Source organism: Diplotaxodon limnothrissa, linkage group LG5, assembly GCF_057381915.1.
Source record: "Diplotaxodon limnothrissa isolate DT_005_m linkage group LG5, D_limnothrissa_male_GT1.1, whole genome shotgun sequence".
Taxonomy (NCBI): Eukaryota; Metazoa; Chordata; class Actinopteri; order Cichliformes; family Cichlidae; genus Diplotaxodon; species Diplotaxodon limnothrissa.
Genome location: NC_140600.1, coordinates 22,415,446 through 22,435,019, shown reverse-complemented (window position 1 = coordinate 22,435,019; position 19,574 = coordinate 22,415,446). Strand labels below are relative to the sequence as shown.

Sequence of the window (19,574 nt, the reverse complement as noted above, 5' to 3'; positions counted from 1 at the left end):
GCCTCCGCAATGTTCTGAAGACAGTTAAACTTGTCAGGTAGTGATGTCCAGCAGGTGAAAATGCAAGCTCCATGAACACGCACAGCTATGGATACCAGTTGCATTCGTATTTCTGCAAACTTTGACCCCCACAGAGTGTGAGTTCTGTCACGAGTCTACCGATGTATCCGTGTATTTCCGCGGTGTTGATGCTGCGCTGAGCGAACAGCTCCTGAAGCATTTGAAGTGTCGGAATGTTGAAATTTCAACATCGCTTGAAAGAACTGCCAGCTAGTAACGTCCCTTTTACCGGTAGGCCAAGTAATTTTTAGCTTATTGGTTGTATCTGGTAGTTGGGGGTTGTTAGCTAAGATACCATCATTAAGAAGTGGCACAACTAATGTGTCTATGCAAGCTAATTTGCAATGTGCACCGCTGGCCCAGCCATTTATTTTTTAATGCACCTTCTCAAATTAATTCACTGCGTGTCGTGCCCAGGGCTGGACTGGGACAAAAAAATCAGCCCGGGCATTATGACTAGAGACCGGCCCACCAGGTATTATAGGAAAAGCCATAAAGCCTTTGAATGAAAACAAACACTGTTGTGACAGTGATGTACAGTCTTGTTGGTATATGTATGATTTCTATACATTTTACATCAGATAAAAACTTTGGTTGTAAGATTAAGATAATTATTTATTAAAAGCGAGACATTTTAAATGAGAATAAGAAAGAATGAATCGCTACCTTATCGTAGTGGAGGGGTTTGTGTGTCCCAGGGATCCCAGGGGCTATGTTGTCTGGGGACTTTTGCCCCCTGGTAGGGTCTCCCATGGCAAATTGGTCCTGGGTGAGGGACCAGACAAGGAGCAATTCAGAAGACCCTTATGAAAAAAACATCGAGGGAACAGTTTACCCTGCCCGGGATAGGGTTACCGGGGCCCCATCCTGGAGCCAGGCCCGGGGAGGGTGCCCGAGGGCGAGCATCTGGTGGCCGGGCCTTAGTCCATTGGGCCCGGCCAGGCACAGCTCGAAAAGGGGACATGGGCCCATCCTCCTGCAGGCCCACCACCCGCAGGAGGTGCCATAGGGGTCGGGTGCATTGTGTGCCAGGCGGCGGCCAGGAGCGGAGGCCCTGGCGGACTGATCCCCGGCTACCAAGACTGGCAATCGGGACATGGAATGTCACCTCTCTGGTGGGGAAGGAGCCTGAGTTAGTGCGTGAGGTTGAGAGGTACCGGCTAGATATAGTCGGGCTGACCTCTACGCATGGCTTGGGCTCTGGAACCAGTCTCCTGGAGAGGGGCTGGACTCTGTCTCAGTCTGGAGTTGCCCCTGGTGAGAGGGTATTCTAATATCCCCTCGGCTTGCTGCCGATACGTTGGGGTTTTTCCCGGTGGATGAGAGGGTTCCCTGTGCCTTAGGGTCGGGGAACGGGTCCTGACTGTCATCTGCGCTTATGTGCCGAGTGGCAGTTCAGAGTACCCAGCCTTCTTAGAGTCCCTGGGTGGGGTGCTGGAAGGTGCTCCACCTGGAGACTCTGTTGTCCTACTGGGAGACTTCAATGCTCACGTAGGTAACGACAGTGAGACCTGGAGGGGCGTGATTGGGAGGAACGGCCTCCCTGATCTGAACACGAGCGGTGTTTTGTTATTGGACTTCTGTGCAAATCACAGTTTGGCCATAACGAACACCTTGTTCGAACATAAGAGTGTCCATAAGTGCACGTGGCACAAGGACGCTCTAGGCCGCAGGTCGATGATCGATTTTGTAATCGTATCACCAGACCTGCGACCATATGTTCTGGACACTCGGGTAAAGAGAGGGGCTGAGCTGTCAACTGATCACCACTTGGTGGTGAGTTGGATCAGGTGGCGGGGGAGGACGCTAGACAGACCCGGTGGACCTAAATGCGTAGTGAGGGTGTGCTGGGAACGTCTAACAGAGGCCTCAGTCTGCAAGATCTTCAACACACACCTCCGGCAGAGCTTCAACAGCATTCTGAGGGAGACTGGGGACATTGAGTCCGAATGGACCATCTTGAGCGTCTCCATTGCCGAAGCTGCTGCATTGAGCTGCGGCCGCAAGGTGGTTGGTGCCTGTCATGGTGGAAATCCCCGAACCAAATGGTGGACACCAGAGGTGAAGGGAGCCACCAGGCTGAAGAAGGAGTCCTATCGGGCTTGGTTAGCCTGTGGGACTCCGGAGGCAGCCGACAGGTACCGACAGGCCAAGTGGAATGCGGCTCGGGCAGTGGCTGAAACAAAAACTCGGGTGTGGGAGGAGTTCGGAGAGGCCATGGAAAAAGACTTTCGGACTGTTTCGAAGAGATTCTGGCAAACCGTCAGGCGTCTCAGGAGGGGAAAGCGGTGCTCTACCTGCACTGTGTATAGTGCTGGTGGAGCGCTGCTGACTTCGACTGAGAAAATTGTCGGGCGGTGGAAGGAATACTTCAAGGACCTCCTTAATCCCACTGACACGTCTTCCGAGGAGGAAGCAGAGTCTGGGATTGAGGGGAATGACCCGCCAATTTCCAAGGCGAGGTCACTGAGGCAGTTAAACAACTCCTTGGTGGCAGAGCCCCTGGTGTTGATGAGGTCCGCCCCGAGTTCCTGAAGGCTCTGGACGTTGTAGGGCTGTTCTGGCTGCCACGCCTCTACAATGTTGCGTGGAGATCAGGTGCAGTACCCCTGGACTGGCACACCGGGGTGGTGGTCCCCATCTTTAAGAAGGGGGACCGGAGGGTGTGTTCCAACTACAGGGGGATCACACTCCTCAGCCTCCCTGGGAAAGTCTATGCCAGGGTGCTGGAAAGGAGAGTTCGTCCGTTAGTCGAACCTCGGATACAGGAGGAACAATGCGGTTTTCGTCCTGGTCGCGGTTTTTGCGGATGATGTGGTTCTGTTGGCTTCATCGAGTGAAGGCCTCCAGCTCACACTGGAACGGTTCGCAGCCGAGTGTAAAGCAGCGGGAATGAGGATCAGCACCTCCAAATCTGAGGCCATGGTTCTCAGCCGGAAAAGGGTGGAGTGCCCACTCCGGGTCAGGGATGAGTTCCTGCCCCAAGTGGAGGAGTTCAAGTATCTCAGGGTCTTGTTCGCGAGTGATGGGAGAAGGGAGCTGGAGATTGACAGACGGATTGGTGCTGCGGCTACAGTGATGCGGACGCTGCACCGGTCCGTCATGATGAAGAGGGAGCTGAGCGTAAAAGCGAAGCTCTCAATTTACGGGTCGATCTACGTCCCTACCCTCACCTATGGCCACGAGCTGTGGGTAGTGACCGAAAGAACGAGATCGCGGATACAAGCGGCGGAAATAAGCTTCCTCCGAAGGGTGGCTGGCCTCTCCCTTAGAGATAGGGTGAGAAGTTCGGCCATCCGGGAGGGGCTCAGAGTAGAGCCGCTGCTCCTCCACATCGAAAGGAGCCAGCTGAGGTGGTTCGGGCATCTGATATGGATGCCTCCTGGGCGCCTCCTGGGTGGGGTGAGGTGTTCCGGGCATGTCCCACCGGCAGGAGGCCCCGGGGCAGACCAGGACACGCTGGAGAGATTATATCTCTCGGCTGGCCTGGGAACGCCTTAGTGTTCCCCCGGATAAGCTGGAGGAGGTGGCTGGGGAGAGGGAGATCTGGGCATCTCTGCTTAGGCTGCTGCCTAAGCGGATGAAGATGGATGGATGGAATAAGAAAGAAAAGTATTTCTTTGTGCCCCCCTTTTCCCTGTTAATGCCCTTCCTGGCCCCCTGGCAAAACTTTGCTAGACCCGCCCCTGCACAGTTACCAGCTTTCAGCTACTTAGAAAAGGATCCTGGTGTTATTTGTCTCTCAGAAACAGTTCATAACTTCCCTTCAACTCATTCATGTCACCTAAAAGGTAAACCTGTTTCCCCATAACCTGTTCAGCTCTGATAATTCAGTAAGGACATCTCCGTTTCCCTCTCACCACATATCCAAACCTATATCATGGCCAGCAGCTTACAGCTGTGGCTCCAGCAAACATCAGCTGATACTAGAAATTAATATTAAATAAACGATTCAGTTTTTTACCGGACGGTTGGCAACTCTAATAACTAATCTTATGAATGAAATAAAGTTCACTATCAGTAACATCATAGCACCCGCCCAGCCATTGGCTGTATAGCACCTCCGTCATGCTAGCTAGTACGCAGTACAAGATATTGTAACTCACTGTAAAAAGTCAGCACAACGAAAATAAACTACACCTAAACTTGGTTTATATCTGACCCAGATAGACTGCAGGTCATAACTTCTTACCTGAAGTTCAGTTCACCTGACACTTGGACCAGCGGCCGCCTCGGGTCTCTCCTCCTCCTGTCTCTCCTCCTCCTGTCTCTCCTCCTCCTGTCTCCCCTTTCCCTCATCCACCTGCTGGCCTCTGTGAAAGCTCCGCCATAGCCACCATCAAACAACTGAGTTATTTTTACACATTGGCCAGCATCTGGCCAATCCACCACCTTTCATTGTTTATACTGTTACAAAAACGACAACAACAAAAACAAAAAAACATCGGCCCATGAAAACAAAAAATCACCATCACCGGTATGCCCGATGGCCAGTCCAGCTATGGTCGTTAACCAGATCAGTTAACCCTTCGCATGCCACAGCTGGCACAGGTGCCCAGGGTTGCCGACCCTGGTTTTAGGTCATACCGGAAGACCCATGCATGACCTAATGGATGGAGGTTCTCATCCAAGGTTTTACAGTACATGGCCCCATCCAGTGACCCCTCAATGCAGTGATGTTGTCCTGTATGGTAAAAAGAAACCCAGAACAGCCCCAAACTTAAGACAGCCCAGAACTTGTGCCTTCTTGAGCAGGGGGACCTTGCAGGTGCTGCAAGAGTTTGATCTATTACATTGTGGAGTGTTACGGATGGTGTTCTTGATTACTGTGGTCCCAACTGCTCAAGATCTTTCATGAAACTCCAGACAGAAGGCGATTGACAGTTCTTTTATATTTCTTCCATTTGTGAATAATCATATCAGCAGTTTCTCCCTTTTCACAATAATTCTTGCTGATGGTCTTGTAGCCCACTCCAGCCTTGTGCAGGTCCACAATCTTGTCTCTTACATCCTTTGACAACTCTTTAGTCTTATGCAAAGATGGTTTAGAGCAGGAGTATCTGTGATTGTGCTCCCAATCTGTGGGAGTAAGAATTCTTCCAAAGGCTTGGTTTCAGGGGATGAAATAATTATTTCATTCAGTGACATGCAAATGAATTTATAACTTTTATGTAAGGCGGGGTAAACCCTGGCAACTATTCTCACATTCACATTGAAGGTCACTTTAGAATCACCATTTAACCTAACCCCACTAACAGTCTTTGGACTGTGGGAGGAAGCCAGAGTACCTGGAGAGATCTCATGCAATTCACGTGTGGGAACGCCACTAACCACTGCACCACTGTGCTGCCCTGATATTCTGCCTCACTCCATTAAAATAAAACCTTCATAAAAAGTAGATACTGTTAATTTCTATGTAAGTGTCAAACTTACCAATTCAGCAGGGGATCAAATATTTATTTCCTCTAATGTAACATAGATTATTGGAGGTAAAAAAACCCCCTGATATTTAAAAGAAATGTACATTAGTTCTTTTTTTCTCATGTGTGGTTCTGTTTTTCTAATTCATGCCTGATTAAAAACCATATCATGAGCACATTAATTTGGCAACATTCCTGTAGATTAAACACAGCCTTTACGTTTCAGTAAAAGACAGACTAGCTGATTTTTCATGCAAAATGACCGTGAAATTATCCACTTCAGTCCATCATTACTGATGGGATTGTACATCATTATTTTGCATCAGTTTGAAGACGATTTAATAAAGAAGTATCACATTAGCTTGCTGTTATTCATAGCACATAAGTCTGAGCCTAATGGATACACTAAAGCCCATGAACTCAACGTTACACTACCAACACAGAATTAGTAAAGAAACACACAAACTGTGTCACAGGTTCATTTCTTCTTTTGATGTCTGGTGCATTTAATCCCACAGTTTCTGCTGCCTGCCTCATAAATCTATAGTATTCATTTATATTGTTAATTAACTGCAACATTCTACAAAAAATAGACTTTGTGAACATTTAAGAAAACGTAAGCTCATTCCATAACTACAACAAGGACTGAAAATCATGATTAGCAGAGGCGTGCGCTGACAATTAATGAAAGGCAAGCAGTGTTGATGAATCAATCAGTGATTCAACTGGTCAATGCACAAATGGTCTGCACTTACACACTTCAAGAGTGCAGAAATTATTTTGATGATTTTCTCCTGTGCTGAAAATCTATGTACTGCATCTTGAGAGACAACTGTTATTACCGGCTTCCTGCGCTCTTGAACTGTTGGTAGGTTTGAGAGATCTTCTCTATAGTTCAGTCAGTCCTGTCACCCCCATATTTACTGACACGCCACCATGGATGCATGTGGGGTTATCCATAAAGATAGCAGACTGTGTTGCCAAAAACACACAAAAAACAACAGTGCTCTCTCACCATTGCTGTCAAGACACACACACGTATTTCTTACTTTCAGCTGAAAGAGAAAAGATGCGACATACCTGTGGGGTCAATATGGGGTCATCACATTTGCCTGGCTATATATTTATCTCTCTCTCTCTCTCCATATGTATATATGTGTGTGTGTATGTGTGTTTGTGTGTGTAAATGGCCGCAAACACAGTTACAAAAAACTTTAATTAAAAAAAATAGATAGCAGCACTCTCATTATGGCTTCTCTCATTTGATGATGATGGATTGGGGTAATCACCACCCCCATATGTTATCTCAAAGAGAGCAGAATTAAGTACATAAACCTTTACTTGTGCCCCCATGTGCACTCAAATACACGAGTTTTACAGGCGTTGGTTATGAATCTAATTATTTAATACATTAACGGTTAAAGAAGCCAAAAGTTAACATATGTTGTATTTTATTGCTCAGAGGGTTTAAAAACAAAACATTGGCTGTTTCCAGTGTATATTGGTTTGCCCTGACTTGTTATTAGGTTATAGCTAATAAATAACTTTTATAACCATGTGGATGGCAACTTTGCATTATATTATCCAATAAATACTAGCAAAAATGATAACAATAGTACTACTAATAAACAGTGTGCTATCAATGAGTTTAGAAACATAAAAAAATATATAATCAATAAATTATTTGCTCTTCTTTTGCATATTACATCAACAGTGAACAGATCTGCATCAGAGCACAGTTTAACTGCTAAAATGAATCATTTCATCTTGTGTTTGAACTTCATATCATTCTTCACAGTGACGCTTTGACACTCAGTTAATTAAACAAAGCCTAAGTGTAGAAGATCACTCCTCAGTCTTTGGTTTTTATCAAACTTAATGATGCTGGAGTATTATAGTTGGCTGTTCTTGACTATGAGGAGAACATCTAATACGTTTAGACATCACGCCTACAGCTTTAAAAATCCATATTGAAAGATATCAAAATGAAATTCCCCTACCAAGGGTTAATCTTTAGTAGTGCTGCATAGAAAAAATCTTGCTGCACAGTTGTGTGTACTGCCTAGACTCACAGATTCGTGCCTTTACTCTGCTGCCCAACTTTCCTGTAGCTGCATGCAGATGCACAGTTGCCTCGTGTGGGTGTAATTGTGTATTGTCAGCTGTCACGACATACAATACAAAGATTAGGAATGTAGTGAGGAGTAGGCTGCTCCGAGTCAGCACTTTAAAGCTGTCTGTCAGATGCAAACACCCACATTCTTTAACACATACACAGACAGTATGCCACACATATCGCAGCTTTTTCCTTTGCCACCTGGTAAAACCGCCTAAATGCCACCAGCTTTGAATATAATTCTGAGGGTAGAGTAGCTTTAACAGTTTTTATTACTCATTGCAAGACACATTTTAGCTATCCTAGTAAACACCCATCCTTGTGGGCAACTGGTTAGAATAATAAGGCGGGGAAGAGTAGAAGTTTCTGTTGAAGTTTCCTCTGCTTCCAGGATTTATGGAGGCAAAGTATAAGTCTGAAAAGGTCATGCCTTATTGTTAAACCAACAAGTGATAGAGGTGGAGCAGGAATGCTAGTTCTTTTAAACAGGGCACAAAGGGAGGTTGGCTGGCTCCTCTGACATTGAGGAAAAAGGTGGTTGATTGTGGATCACATTTAAAATTTTCCCAACAGCTACAACTATTTAATGCCGCCTGTCAGCCCCTGCTAAGGAGAAGAACTCTTTAAAAAATGTCAAGGATGTTAGAAATCAGCCAATATTTTCACAGAGATTCCTGAGCCTTTGTTGGATAATTTAGCTATGAAGAAAGAGCATCAAAGACATGTTGTAAGGCAGGAGATTTTACACTCTGGGTTCAATCTGTTTAATGTCATGTTTGACTCTTTAAGATGTAGCACGTGCACATTCTTAAAGAACAACAGTACTTTTAGATGTCAAAATGACAAAATATAGTTTTAAAGTCTTCATAAACCTTCATACACCTCTCATTAGTTATTATTAATGTGTGGCTCTCTTCCACAGCGTGTCTTTGTCCTGTCTTCCTCCCCTCACCCCAGCCATTCGTGGCAGACGGCCGCCCCTCCTTGAGCCTGGCTGGAGGTTTCTTCCTGTTAAAAGGGAGTTTTTCCAAAGCGCTTGCTCATAGGGAGCCATATGATTGTTGGGGGGTTTTCTGTTTTCTTTGTATTATTGTAGGGCCTTTACCTTACAATATAAAGTGCCTTGAGGCAACTTTTATTGTAATTTGGCATTGTATAAATACAACTGAATTGAATACTTACTGTAGTTGTAAGCTGCCTTGTGGTATTGTGCACAATACAGTGCTTACATAATACAGTGCTAAAGAGTAAGCACATACAGTGGTTACTCTTTGCATGAGTAGGTAGATGGAACTGTAGTAAGTTTCTGTCTACCGATCCTGCCTTTTCCTGTGGTAGCTGGGATATGCCTCAGTTTGAGAAACAGGTAAGGAAAATGGATGGATGGATTGCTAGAGTAGATTTAGGTCTAAAGTTCAGGTTAATGCAATTTTGCAGGCAGATTTTTTAAGAAACTTATTCCACTTAATCTCAGTCTTTTTTCTCTAGATTAACCAGAGTTTTGCTTTTTATAGATATATTCCTTAAAATGGCTGAATCTGACTCCTTGTTTATGGTCTCTCTCAAATGGATTTCCTGTTTCCGCACTACAAGATTTCTGACAGCCAGTTACCCCCGGCTGCACCAGGTGTCAGTCGAAGAGGGAAGCTTAGCATCTCTCTGCGACTCTGGTGAAACCTCTGGAAGCAATTTTTTAGGATATGCGGCCAAACAGAAGCCTACTCGTGAGAGAGAGGGTGACCAAAAAGGGAACATCCGCTGAGTCATTACTGATTCACAGAAACTTCCACAGTTGTGCTGTGATTATTGGAGGAACGGCCATGCAGTCAATTTAACCCACAGTGCAATTATGTAAATGGATTCACTGGACTGGCTTTTGCAGTTCAGTTCCAAGATGGGAGGTAATTTAGGAGAAAGGAGCAGAAATGAGGGAGGATAAGAAAGAAAGTATGTGAGGAGAAATAAACGGTTGGGTTTCAGTATTTGCAGAGATTTAACCTCTACATGTTCAAAAAATTAGATATATTTCTAACATGTTTTTATGTACATAGCAAATTAATATTTCTGTGAGAGAGAAAACTTTGTGTTGAAAAGTGTTTGTCACTAAGAGACTGTTCAGGTTTTAAAGTTTGGCCTCATTCTCTGTTTTATATATTATATTTCCAACAGCACTACTGAAGGGAGTTGTGCTTGGCAGCAGTCCCGCAAGAATGCTGACACAAACACCGCCCCCTGATGGCCGGAAGAGTACATGTTTTATACTTACACAGTATCATGTCAGTTCTGTGCTCAGATACTGAGCCAAATGAGAAGGTTTTGTGACATTTATGATAATTTTGTATTTATATTAAGAGGTGGCTGTACTACATATATTATAACGTAGTTACACTGTAATTATTATAAATTAAAACTGCAACTAGTGACTCTGTGGTTAATCTGTTCATTATGTTACGTCCCTCTGCAATTACTATTTCAGTAAGTTCTAATGAAATGGTAAAATAAGCTAACAAAGATCAAAAAATATATTTGCTGCAAGATTGTAAGAGGAAAAAATGTACTTTTAAAGCTGGTGTAATGTTTTGCGTATTTTCTCTGTAGCTGCAGTTTTCTACGATAATGCTTCATCTCATCATTATCATTCTTAATAACATAATTTATACTGCTTTTATTAATTGTACATCTATCACTGCTGCTAACCAGAATGCTTAAGTCATTTTTTAAAAAGCCATTTCCAATCTTTTCTTCATCTCTTTCCAGAAAAGCCATTCTGATAAAGTCATCATTTTTCTGTGGACAGACTTTTGACTTCTTGTAGAGAGAAAAGGCAGAAATAAAAGAAATAGCTGAGCTCTAGTAAGTCTCAGCACGCAGTGAGATGAGAAGTGTACAGAATTCCATCCCTAACTTTTTGATGGTTATGTGTACACCCTCTGAGCACTCTGTATAGACAGAGCTATTAATGTGAACAGCTCAGGACTCTGAAGCATCCTTTATCAATTAAATGCTGTCACTATTAAAATGATTAATTTTTTCCATTGCTTTTCCTACTATGACAAGCCAAAATGTCTGTTTTTAAGAAGAATTTGCACTACTGACTGTGGACTGATAAACTGGCAGCTCTCATTTTAATCTCTGACTTGTTTATGTTCATCCATCTCTGTTGCATCAAGCTCTGACGCTGTGTTTTCACCATACATTTGTTTTTCTGTTCATTCTGCCCATGCTCTGCAGCTGCTGGATGCCAGGAGAACCAAGGTTTGTCCCTATGTTTGCACCACGTGCTGAGTGCACAACATAGAGTCACCTTCAGTGTGGCGTGTATTTTCAGACACCTGGCAATCCCTTTGCACCATACAGTCCTTTCTCCTATGAATCCTATAACTCCTAGAAGTTAAATATTTTCAGTGTTTCAGGCTCCCTTCTTGTCCTATGAACCCTGGTCTTTATGTTTCCTCATTTTAAGAGTACAAAGCGATTACTCTGTTTAATGTAATAATGTCTGGTGCTCCTTTAGTACAACAAAACCTAAAACCTCAGACTCCCCGTGAAGTCGGTTTGATTTCACATATTTTCCACTCCTTCAGATCCTGACTGAGCTATTTTCTGAACAAAAAGTAATTTGTGCTCCACTCTCTGTCTCTGCTGGAAGAAAATTTCAACAGAAGTCAGTTTTTGACAGAAACCGGGCCTTAAAGGTATTCCTCTAGACCCAAAACCAATCAATAAAAAGAATGTGAATGGTGTATAGCTTTGATATCATGTAATACGGACAGACAAATTCACAAACATGCACACCTTTGTTCAACAGATGGCTGATCTGTCCCTATGGGGTATCAATACTGTAACTTCTGTTCATTAATTTTATATTTTAACTAGTTTTCATCCACCCAGCCAGTCTCTACCAGGAAATTTCACAGTTAGTTTGCATATGTTTTCATTGTAACAGTATGGCCCCTCTGATATTTTTAACTTTTAGTATTCGTGTCCTGGTGGCAGATGCATAAAGCTGTGTGTATGCACAAAGGCAAAGGCAGATTTATGAAACCATGCATACAGATTGTGCTCTTCAAATGCACCTAGACACTTAGATTAAAACAAAAATCTGTATAGTTGATAAGTTTTGTATCCCATATTATCCTCATCAGTTTCACCATATCTGCGCTGATTTCCTCTAAAAATGTCCCTCATATGGTCTGAAGATCTAGTGCATCTAAGAAAATTTGAGCATTGTGAAAAGTTCATTTTTTGGTGATTAAATTAAAGAAGGTGAACTTTGATACATTCTACATTCATCATATATAAAGTGAAATATTTCAGGTCTTTATAAAGAAAAATATAGATTTCATTTTGAGTGAAATACTGTTCACACAGTATAAATAATGTCTATCTCTCAGTCTAGTTCAGTACATGCAAACACAACCCAACTGCTGACTTGACAGTTCTCCAGATAATGATCATTGACATCGTCCACAAGGGCACGGAAGAAAAGGCTGGCTGTTGCAGAGTGCTGTGCTCAAGCTTATTCGTGGATAGCTGACTTCAAGGGAAAAATGTGGTAGGAATAGTGCACAAACAGCAGGGATGACAGCAGCCTTGAGAGAATCGTGAGAAAAGTTGATTCAAGAACTTGGGAGAGCTTCTCGAGGAGTGGACAGATGCAGTGTTACTGGGCTGTTGCACAGACGTGCAAAATGCTTTTTTTTCAAATGAAGCAAAGGTCCTGACGTCTGGGGGAAGAGTGGAAAAGGCACAAAATCGAAGATGTTTTGAAGTCCAGTAAGAAGTCCGCACACTGTGATGACTCAGGGTGCCAAGTCTTCAGCCGATGTTGTTGGTGTTTTGGTCCACTGTTTTTTATCAAGTCCAAAGTCAATACTGACATCTACCAGGAGATTTTATAACACTTTATGCTTCCATCTGCAGAAAAGCACCACCTGCTCACAGTGCCAGAACTGCTACCATGACCATGTTATTACTGTAAATGATTAGCCAGCCAACTCTCCTGACCCGAATCCCCAGAGAATCTAAGATGAAGATGAGAAACACCTGACCCAAAAATACAGTCGAGCTGAAGGCCGCCATCAAAGGAACCGAGCAGTAACACCTCAGCAGTGGAACAACCGTGTCATACTGCTCTGATGCAGTAATTAGTGGCAAAGGATTCCCAAGTACTGAGTATTTATATAAACATATATTCCATTAATTAAATATTTCTACATTACAAATTGTTTTAATAGTTTACTGGACTTCTGATTTTCATGAGTTTTAAACCATAAAAATCAAATCCATCCAGCCATCCATCCATCCATCTTCTCCTGCCTTATCCGGGGCCGGGTCGCGGGGCAGCAGCCTAAGCAGAGAAGCCCAGACCTTCCTCTCCCCAGCCACCTCCTCCAGCTTATCCGGGGGAACACCAAGGCGTTCCCAGGCCAGCCGAGAGATATAATCTCTCCAGCGTGTCGTGGGTCCTCTCGGTGCGACATGGCCGGAACACCTCACCCAGGAGGCGCCCAGGAGGCATCCTTGTCAGATGCCCGAACCACCTCAACTGGCTCCTTTCGATGTGGAGAAGGAGCGGCTCTACTCTGAGCCCCTCCCGGATGGCCGAACTTCTCACCCTATCTCTAAGGGAGAGGCCAGCCACCCTTCGGAGGAAGCTCATTTCCTCCGCTTGTATCCACGATCTCGTTCTTTCGGTCACTACCCACAGCTCGTGGCCAGACTCTGCTTCCTCCTCAGAAGATGTGTCAGTGGGATTAAGGAGGTCCTTGAAGTATTCCTTCCACTGCCCGACAATTTTCTCAGTCGAAGTCAGCAGCGCTCTGCCAGCACTATACACAGTGCAGGTAGAGCACCGCTTTCCCCTCCTGAGACGGTTTGCCAGAATCTCTTCGAGACAGTCCGAAAGTCTTTTTCCATGGCCTCTCCGAACTCCTCCCACACCTGAGTTTTTGCATCAGCCACTGCCCGAGCCGCATTCCGCTTGGCCTGTCGGTACCTGTCGGCTACCTCCGAAGTCCCACAGGCTAGCCAAGCCCGATAGGACTCCTTCTTCAGCCTGGTGGCTCCCTTCACCTCTGGTGTCCACCATTTGGTTCGGAGGTTACCACCACGACAGGCACCAACCACCTTGCGGCCACAGCTCAATGCAGCAGCTTCGGGAATGGAGATGCTGAACATGGTCCATTTGGACTCAATGTCCCCAGTCTCCCTCGGAATGCTGTTGAAGCTCTGCCGGAGGTGTGCGTTGAAGATCTCACGGACTGGGGCCTCTGCTAGGCGTTGCCAGCACACCCTCACTACGCGTTTAGGTGCACCGGGTCTGTCCAGCGTCCTCCCCCGCCACCTGATCCAACTCACCACCAGGTGGTGATCAGTTGACAGCTCAGCCCCTCTCTTTACCCGAGTGTCCAGAACCCGAGTGGCACCAGGTCTGGTGATACAATTACAAAATCGATCATCGACCTGCGGCCTAGAGCGTCCTGGTGCCACGTGCACTTATGGACACTCTTATGTTTGAACAAAGTGTTTGTATGGCCAAACTGTGATTTGTGCAGAAGTCCAATAACAAAACACCGCTCGTGTTCAGATCAGGGAGGCCATCCCTCCCGATCACGCCCCTCCAGGTATCACTGTCGTTACCCACGTGAGCATTGAAGTCTCCCAGTAGGACAACAGAGTCTCCAGGTGGAGCACCTTCCAGCACCCCACCCAGGGACTCTAAGAAGGCTGGGTACTCTGAACTGCCACTCAGCGCATAAGCGCAGATGACAGTCAGGACCCGTTCCCCGACCCTAAGGCGCAGGGAACAAACCCTCTCATCCACTGGGAAGAATCCCAGCGTACAGGCAGCAAGCCGAGGGGATATTAGAATACCCACCCCAGCCCGCCGCCTCTCACCAGGGGCAACTCCAAACTGAGACAGAGTCCAGCCCCTCTCCAGGAGACTGGTTCCAGAGCCCAAGCCATGCGTAGAGGTGAGCCTGACTATATCTAGCTGGTACCTCTCAACCTCACGCACTAACTCAGGCTCCTTCCCCACCAGAGAGGTGACATTCCTTGTCCCAGTTGCCAGTCTTGGTAGCCGGGGATCAGTGCGCCAGGGCCTCCACTCCTGGCTGCTGCCCGGCACACAATTCCCCCGAGGTGGTGGGCCTACGTGAGGATGGGCCCATTTCCCCTTTTTGGGCTGTGCCCGACCGGGCCCCATGGACTAAGGCCTGGACACCAGACACTCGCCCTCAGGCACCCTCCCCGGGCCTGGCTCCAGGGCGGGGCCCCGGTAACCCTTACCCCGGGCAGGGTAAACTGTTCCCTCGATGCTTTCCTCATAAGGGTTTTCTGAATCGCTCTTTGTCTGGTCCCTCACTCAGGACCAATTTTCCATGGGAGACCCTACCAGGGGGGCAAAAGCCCCCGGACAACATAGCCCCTGGGATCCCTGGGACAAACAAACCCCTCCACCACGATAAGGTAGCGATTCAAGGAGGGGATAATAATCAAATTTAAAACAAAAAAGGCTTGGAATATTTCACTTTATGTTTGATGAATACAGATGATTATGATCATTTAGATTTAGAATTAAATTAAATTTCAGGGTGTTCAGTTTTTTTTTTTTTTGTTCATCTGCACACTTTCTTCACTTATATGTACCAGTTTACATAAAGTTGAATGTGCATGTTATTGTACATGCACTTGGTCCCTGCTTTCTCAGTGTGAAAGTCAGACCTGTGAGAGCACCAGGGTGTTTCTGTGTATAATAAAGCCCTTTACAGACTAATAAATTTATATTTGGAAGCTGTGAATTCTTTTTAAAGATATTTTCTCCAACAACTGTAAATCTATGCAGTCAGGACTTAAATTAGATCCGTGCTTCACACTTTTTCAACAAAAAACCTAAAATCTAAAAGCGTGCCAAGGTAAGTCATGTGTTCCCCATGATCGACCTGCTGTGGGATTGTTTGTTCATCCCCATGTGTAGTGTTATTACGTAATGTCCGGTTATGAGCTATACCTAAAAATAGTTTCAATAATTGGTAAGCCTCTGTGTGTGTTTGTATATGTGTGTGTGTTTGTAGCATCTTCAGATGACCATCCAAGCTCTGCAGGATGAATTGCGCACACAGCGAGACCTCAACCACCTGCTGCAGCAGGAGAGTGGTAACCGCTCTGGGTCTGAGCATTTCACCACCATTGAGCTGACAGAGGAGAACTTCCGGCGGCTGCAGGCTGAACATGACAGACAGGCCAAGGAGCTCTTCCTGCTGAGAAAGACCCTAGAGGAGATGGAACTGAGGATTGAGACCCAGAAACAAACCCTGGGTGCCAGAGATGAGTCAATTAAGAAGTTGCTTGAGATGCTACAGAGCAAAGGGCTGCCCCCGGGCCCGGGCAGGGCGACCGAGGAGGAGGAGCAAGAACGAGCCCGGCGCATTGCAGAAGCAGAGGCGCAACTGGGACACCTGGAGGTCATTCTGGATCAAAAGGAGAAGGAAAACATCCATTTGCGAGAGGTAGTATATGTCGAGGGTTAAGATGATGATGTTAAGTCATTGCATTCACTGCTTTAGAGTAAAAAAAAAAAAAACTGTTCTTTTGTTTTGTTGTCACTAGATGGCAGTGCAGCATGTCACAAAATCAATATTCTCTTCTCTGCTGCTTATCCCTGCATCATAACAATTATGTAATGTATGAAGTAAAAGAACTGAAGAGCAGTTGCATGAAATATTTTGCATGTGTAAGCATAAAGCTTTTATGCATTGTGAGGTGAGCTTTTGAAATTTTAATAATCTAGCTATTCATTGGAGACCACGATCGGTTTTGCTGTACCGCTGCTACAAATTGTTGTCTTTTTTTTAAGGAACTGCACAGAAGAAATCAACTGCATCAGGACCCAAGTAAAACTAAGGCCCTGCAGACCATTATAGAGATGAAAGTAAGACTCCTATACAGCCTGCGCATAAACACATACAGCAGGGCCCATCATCAACTACGCTTCACTGCTTCTGTTTAAAGCCAGATGTTATTTTTGTATTTACCTAACTGACTGACGTTCACAGCTGTAGCATGTTTGCCACTGCATGTCTAAATGGAAACCTGTTCCGGCAAATCTATTGTTGTGATTGTGATCGTCGGCAGCTGAGTCAATCATCAACACACTGACACACTCTAGCAAACACACACACACACACACACACACGTACTGCTCACAAAGCAGTTGTGCAAACATAAACAAGAGTCAATATTACTGTTTAACATTTCAGCTGTTGTGGCTCGCTTGACAGATGGCCAGCTACCCCAGACAGTAACACGCCACACCAGTTTCATGACAAGATGTTTTCTATTCTGCATGACAGATTGTTTGCAAACATCCCAGACTCCAGCTCTATCATTTCAGCTTCATTTTTTTGAAGGGGAGTATTGTGACTCCAAAGCATTGTTTTAAAATTTTCATTCAAGGTTTCTGAACTGAGGAAAAACTACTGAGCTGAAATATAGCAAAAAAAAGTGTATAAAAGGATAGCAAGAAGCATCTTGGATTGTAAATAATTCCACAAAACATACCATATGGAGAATCTTTTAGGATGAAGGACCCCACCCTCTTTACACAAGCATGTTGTACAGCAGCTGGATGTGACACTAGCGATATCAGGCTCATTCAATGAACCACTGTAGACACCACCAGCCTCACTGCAGAGGCCTGACATCACTTCCTCAAAATAAATCATGACATCATCGCTGAGCTGACACAGCCCCTCTCACTCGGCTGGATCCGTGCCGAGCAGGCCCCAGCCTAGTCATGTGATGTGCAAGCTCTAGGATCCTGTTGATTTTCATACGGCGCGCGGGGAAGTCCCGCCTCCTTTCTCCTCCTGTGCTGTGCAGGAAGACCCTGCATCTCTCCCCCTCTCCTCTCTCCCACTGCTGTGTTGATGCTGATGGAAGCACGAATAATCCTCCCTCCCTCTCTTCCCCTACATCCCTCCCACCCTCTCCTCCTCACTCACCAGAGACAGTGCACGGTATATAGCCTGCCTGCTGCTGCCATGGAAACAGGTGTGGTTGTTTATGACAGTGAGAGGCCAGTATGCAGGGAGATAGAGAGACAGAGAGGCATACAGAGGCAGGGAAAGGGAAATAAAGAGCAAGATTTACTGACCAGGTCGATGTACCAGTGATTACATGTGGATGGAATAAAATCACTCTTCTTTAAAGGTACGATGTCTTGTCTCGATTGCAGCAGTGTTAGTTCATTGATGTTCGTCTCGTAACACAGAGACTGAGCTGAGGTGCAGCAGCAGGGCGAAGTGCATGTACAATGTGCAGTGCTCATACATTGACGTTAACCCCTCAGATCCTTGTCTGGTACTTCATCATTCCTCATCACATTTCCCACCTTCCTCTGCAGCGGGCTATCACTGCCCCTGCTAATGGCCATAAGTTCATAAGTTCAGAGTCACTAAGAGGAAAGAAGGAGGGACACAAAAAAAGAGAGAAAGACAGAGAACAACAAGGTTGCTCCATGTTCTGCTGGAGAGGGAGATGGACCATGGCTAATCTTAAAGACGTTGTATTATTTATTTAAAAAGCCGTGAAGCTAAAGCTGCACTCACAGTCGCAGTCTAGAGACTTGATCTGCAAGCATCTACGGCAAAAGCTACGGCTTGTTACTTTTCTTCCTTTCCCCCTGCGCATTTCTCTCCGGTCCTGGTTGATCTCGCCGTACTGGATGTGCGCTCAATATTTCCCAATGGTGATTAATCCTCCGAGCTGCCGCACGGAGCTGAGTAGAACGCTTCTGATTTCACCGACAGATACTGCAGTTGCTCTCAGTCAGACCAAAGAGCTTTTTCCATTCTTGGTTTATCTCACTATATCTTTCAGTTCCTCCCCCCCTTTCAGTCTCTGTGTCTGTATTTCTCTTTAAATCTTTTACCCTCCATTTGTTTCCTGGACTCTTTTCTTTAGCTCAGATTTATTTGCAGCATGCAACTTTTGGACATGCCAGTCCTGGTTTTGAGGTGTGTCTCCTCCGCGTGTTTGTGTGCAGGACACCAAAATTGCCTCTCTGGAACGCAACATTCGGGATCTGGAGGATGAGATTCAAATGCTGAAGGCAAACGGCTTACTGAACACAGAGGACAGAGAAGAGGAAATCAAACAGATGGAGGTCTACAAGAACCACTCTAAGTTTATGAAGACGAAGGTAGAGACTAACTGCACTGTGCATGCAGATCTGATGCTGTTAAAGTATGGCTTAATATAAAATGGCAGGCATGATGTTCAGGGTACAGAGCTGTGCAGAAGAGAGAGTACTGAAAAATGTTGTGTTACATAAATGAGCTGCTTTAACACATAGTGAGAACAGCAAAGTGCCCTGTCGGCAAAAAATCTGAAAGAGGCTCCGTGCCAAAAGTGGGGAAAAATCCAAACTTTGCAAACGCATACTTTAACATTTGAAAACACTTTTCTTCCTTAATTACACATAAAAAGTACATCACTTTATTAATCTGTGGCCACAAGACAAACACAAGTCTAAAATAAGATAAGCCACAATGAAAGCTTTGTTTTTGTTGAACTGACTTCCGCTGCTTGTTTTCCGACCGGTCCGTGATGATAAGTTGTGTTTGCATATCAGAGTTAGAGTCATACACTCAAGCACAGCCACCTACAACCTGTGATAGTGTCAAGGTGTGTGTGTCTGTGACTTTCTGGGGCTCACGCGTACGTGTCTTTGGAGTGTTTACGTTTTCTCTCCTTATTAAGCGACCAGCCACAGTTTTGTTCTTCTATTTTTAGACTTCTTTTCATCAATCATGAATAGAAATGATGTATAATATATGATGAATGCAGGGGAGTTAGTCCCAAATGCATATTTAATGAGGGAGAAGCGTGTTGATGAAAATAGTGCGAAAGCTGTGCAGACTAGCTCGCGGTTCCCATTCGTGAGTGTGAAATCGTTACACTGCTCACGTAAC

General features: G+C 45.2%; 1 protein-coding gene across 3 annotated transcripts in view; it reads left to right on the top strand.

Moving 5' to 3' along the window:
* Positions 1 to 19,574, top strand: part of erc2 (ELKS/RAB6-interacting/CAST family member 2) — a 40,432-nt gene that overhangs the window by 5,245 nt on the left and 15,613 nt on the right. For all 3 annotated transcript variants that reach the window (XM_085354261.1, XM_085354260.1, XM_085354259.1), the window contains exons 2-5: positions 10,828 to 10,851; positions 15,675 to 16,109; positions 16,457 to 16,531; positions 18,647 to 18,802. In XM_085354261.1, coding sequence (XP_085210387.1) covers positions 10,828 to 10,851; positions 15,675 to 16,109; positions 16,457 to 16,531; positions 18,647 to 18,802 — 690 coding nt within the window. The remainder of the gene's footprint in view (positions 1 to 10,827; positions 10,852 to 15,674; positions 16,110 to 16,456; positions 16,532 to 18,646; positions 18,803 to 19,574) is intronic.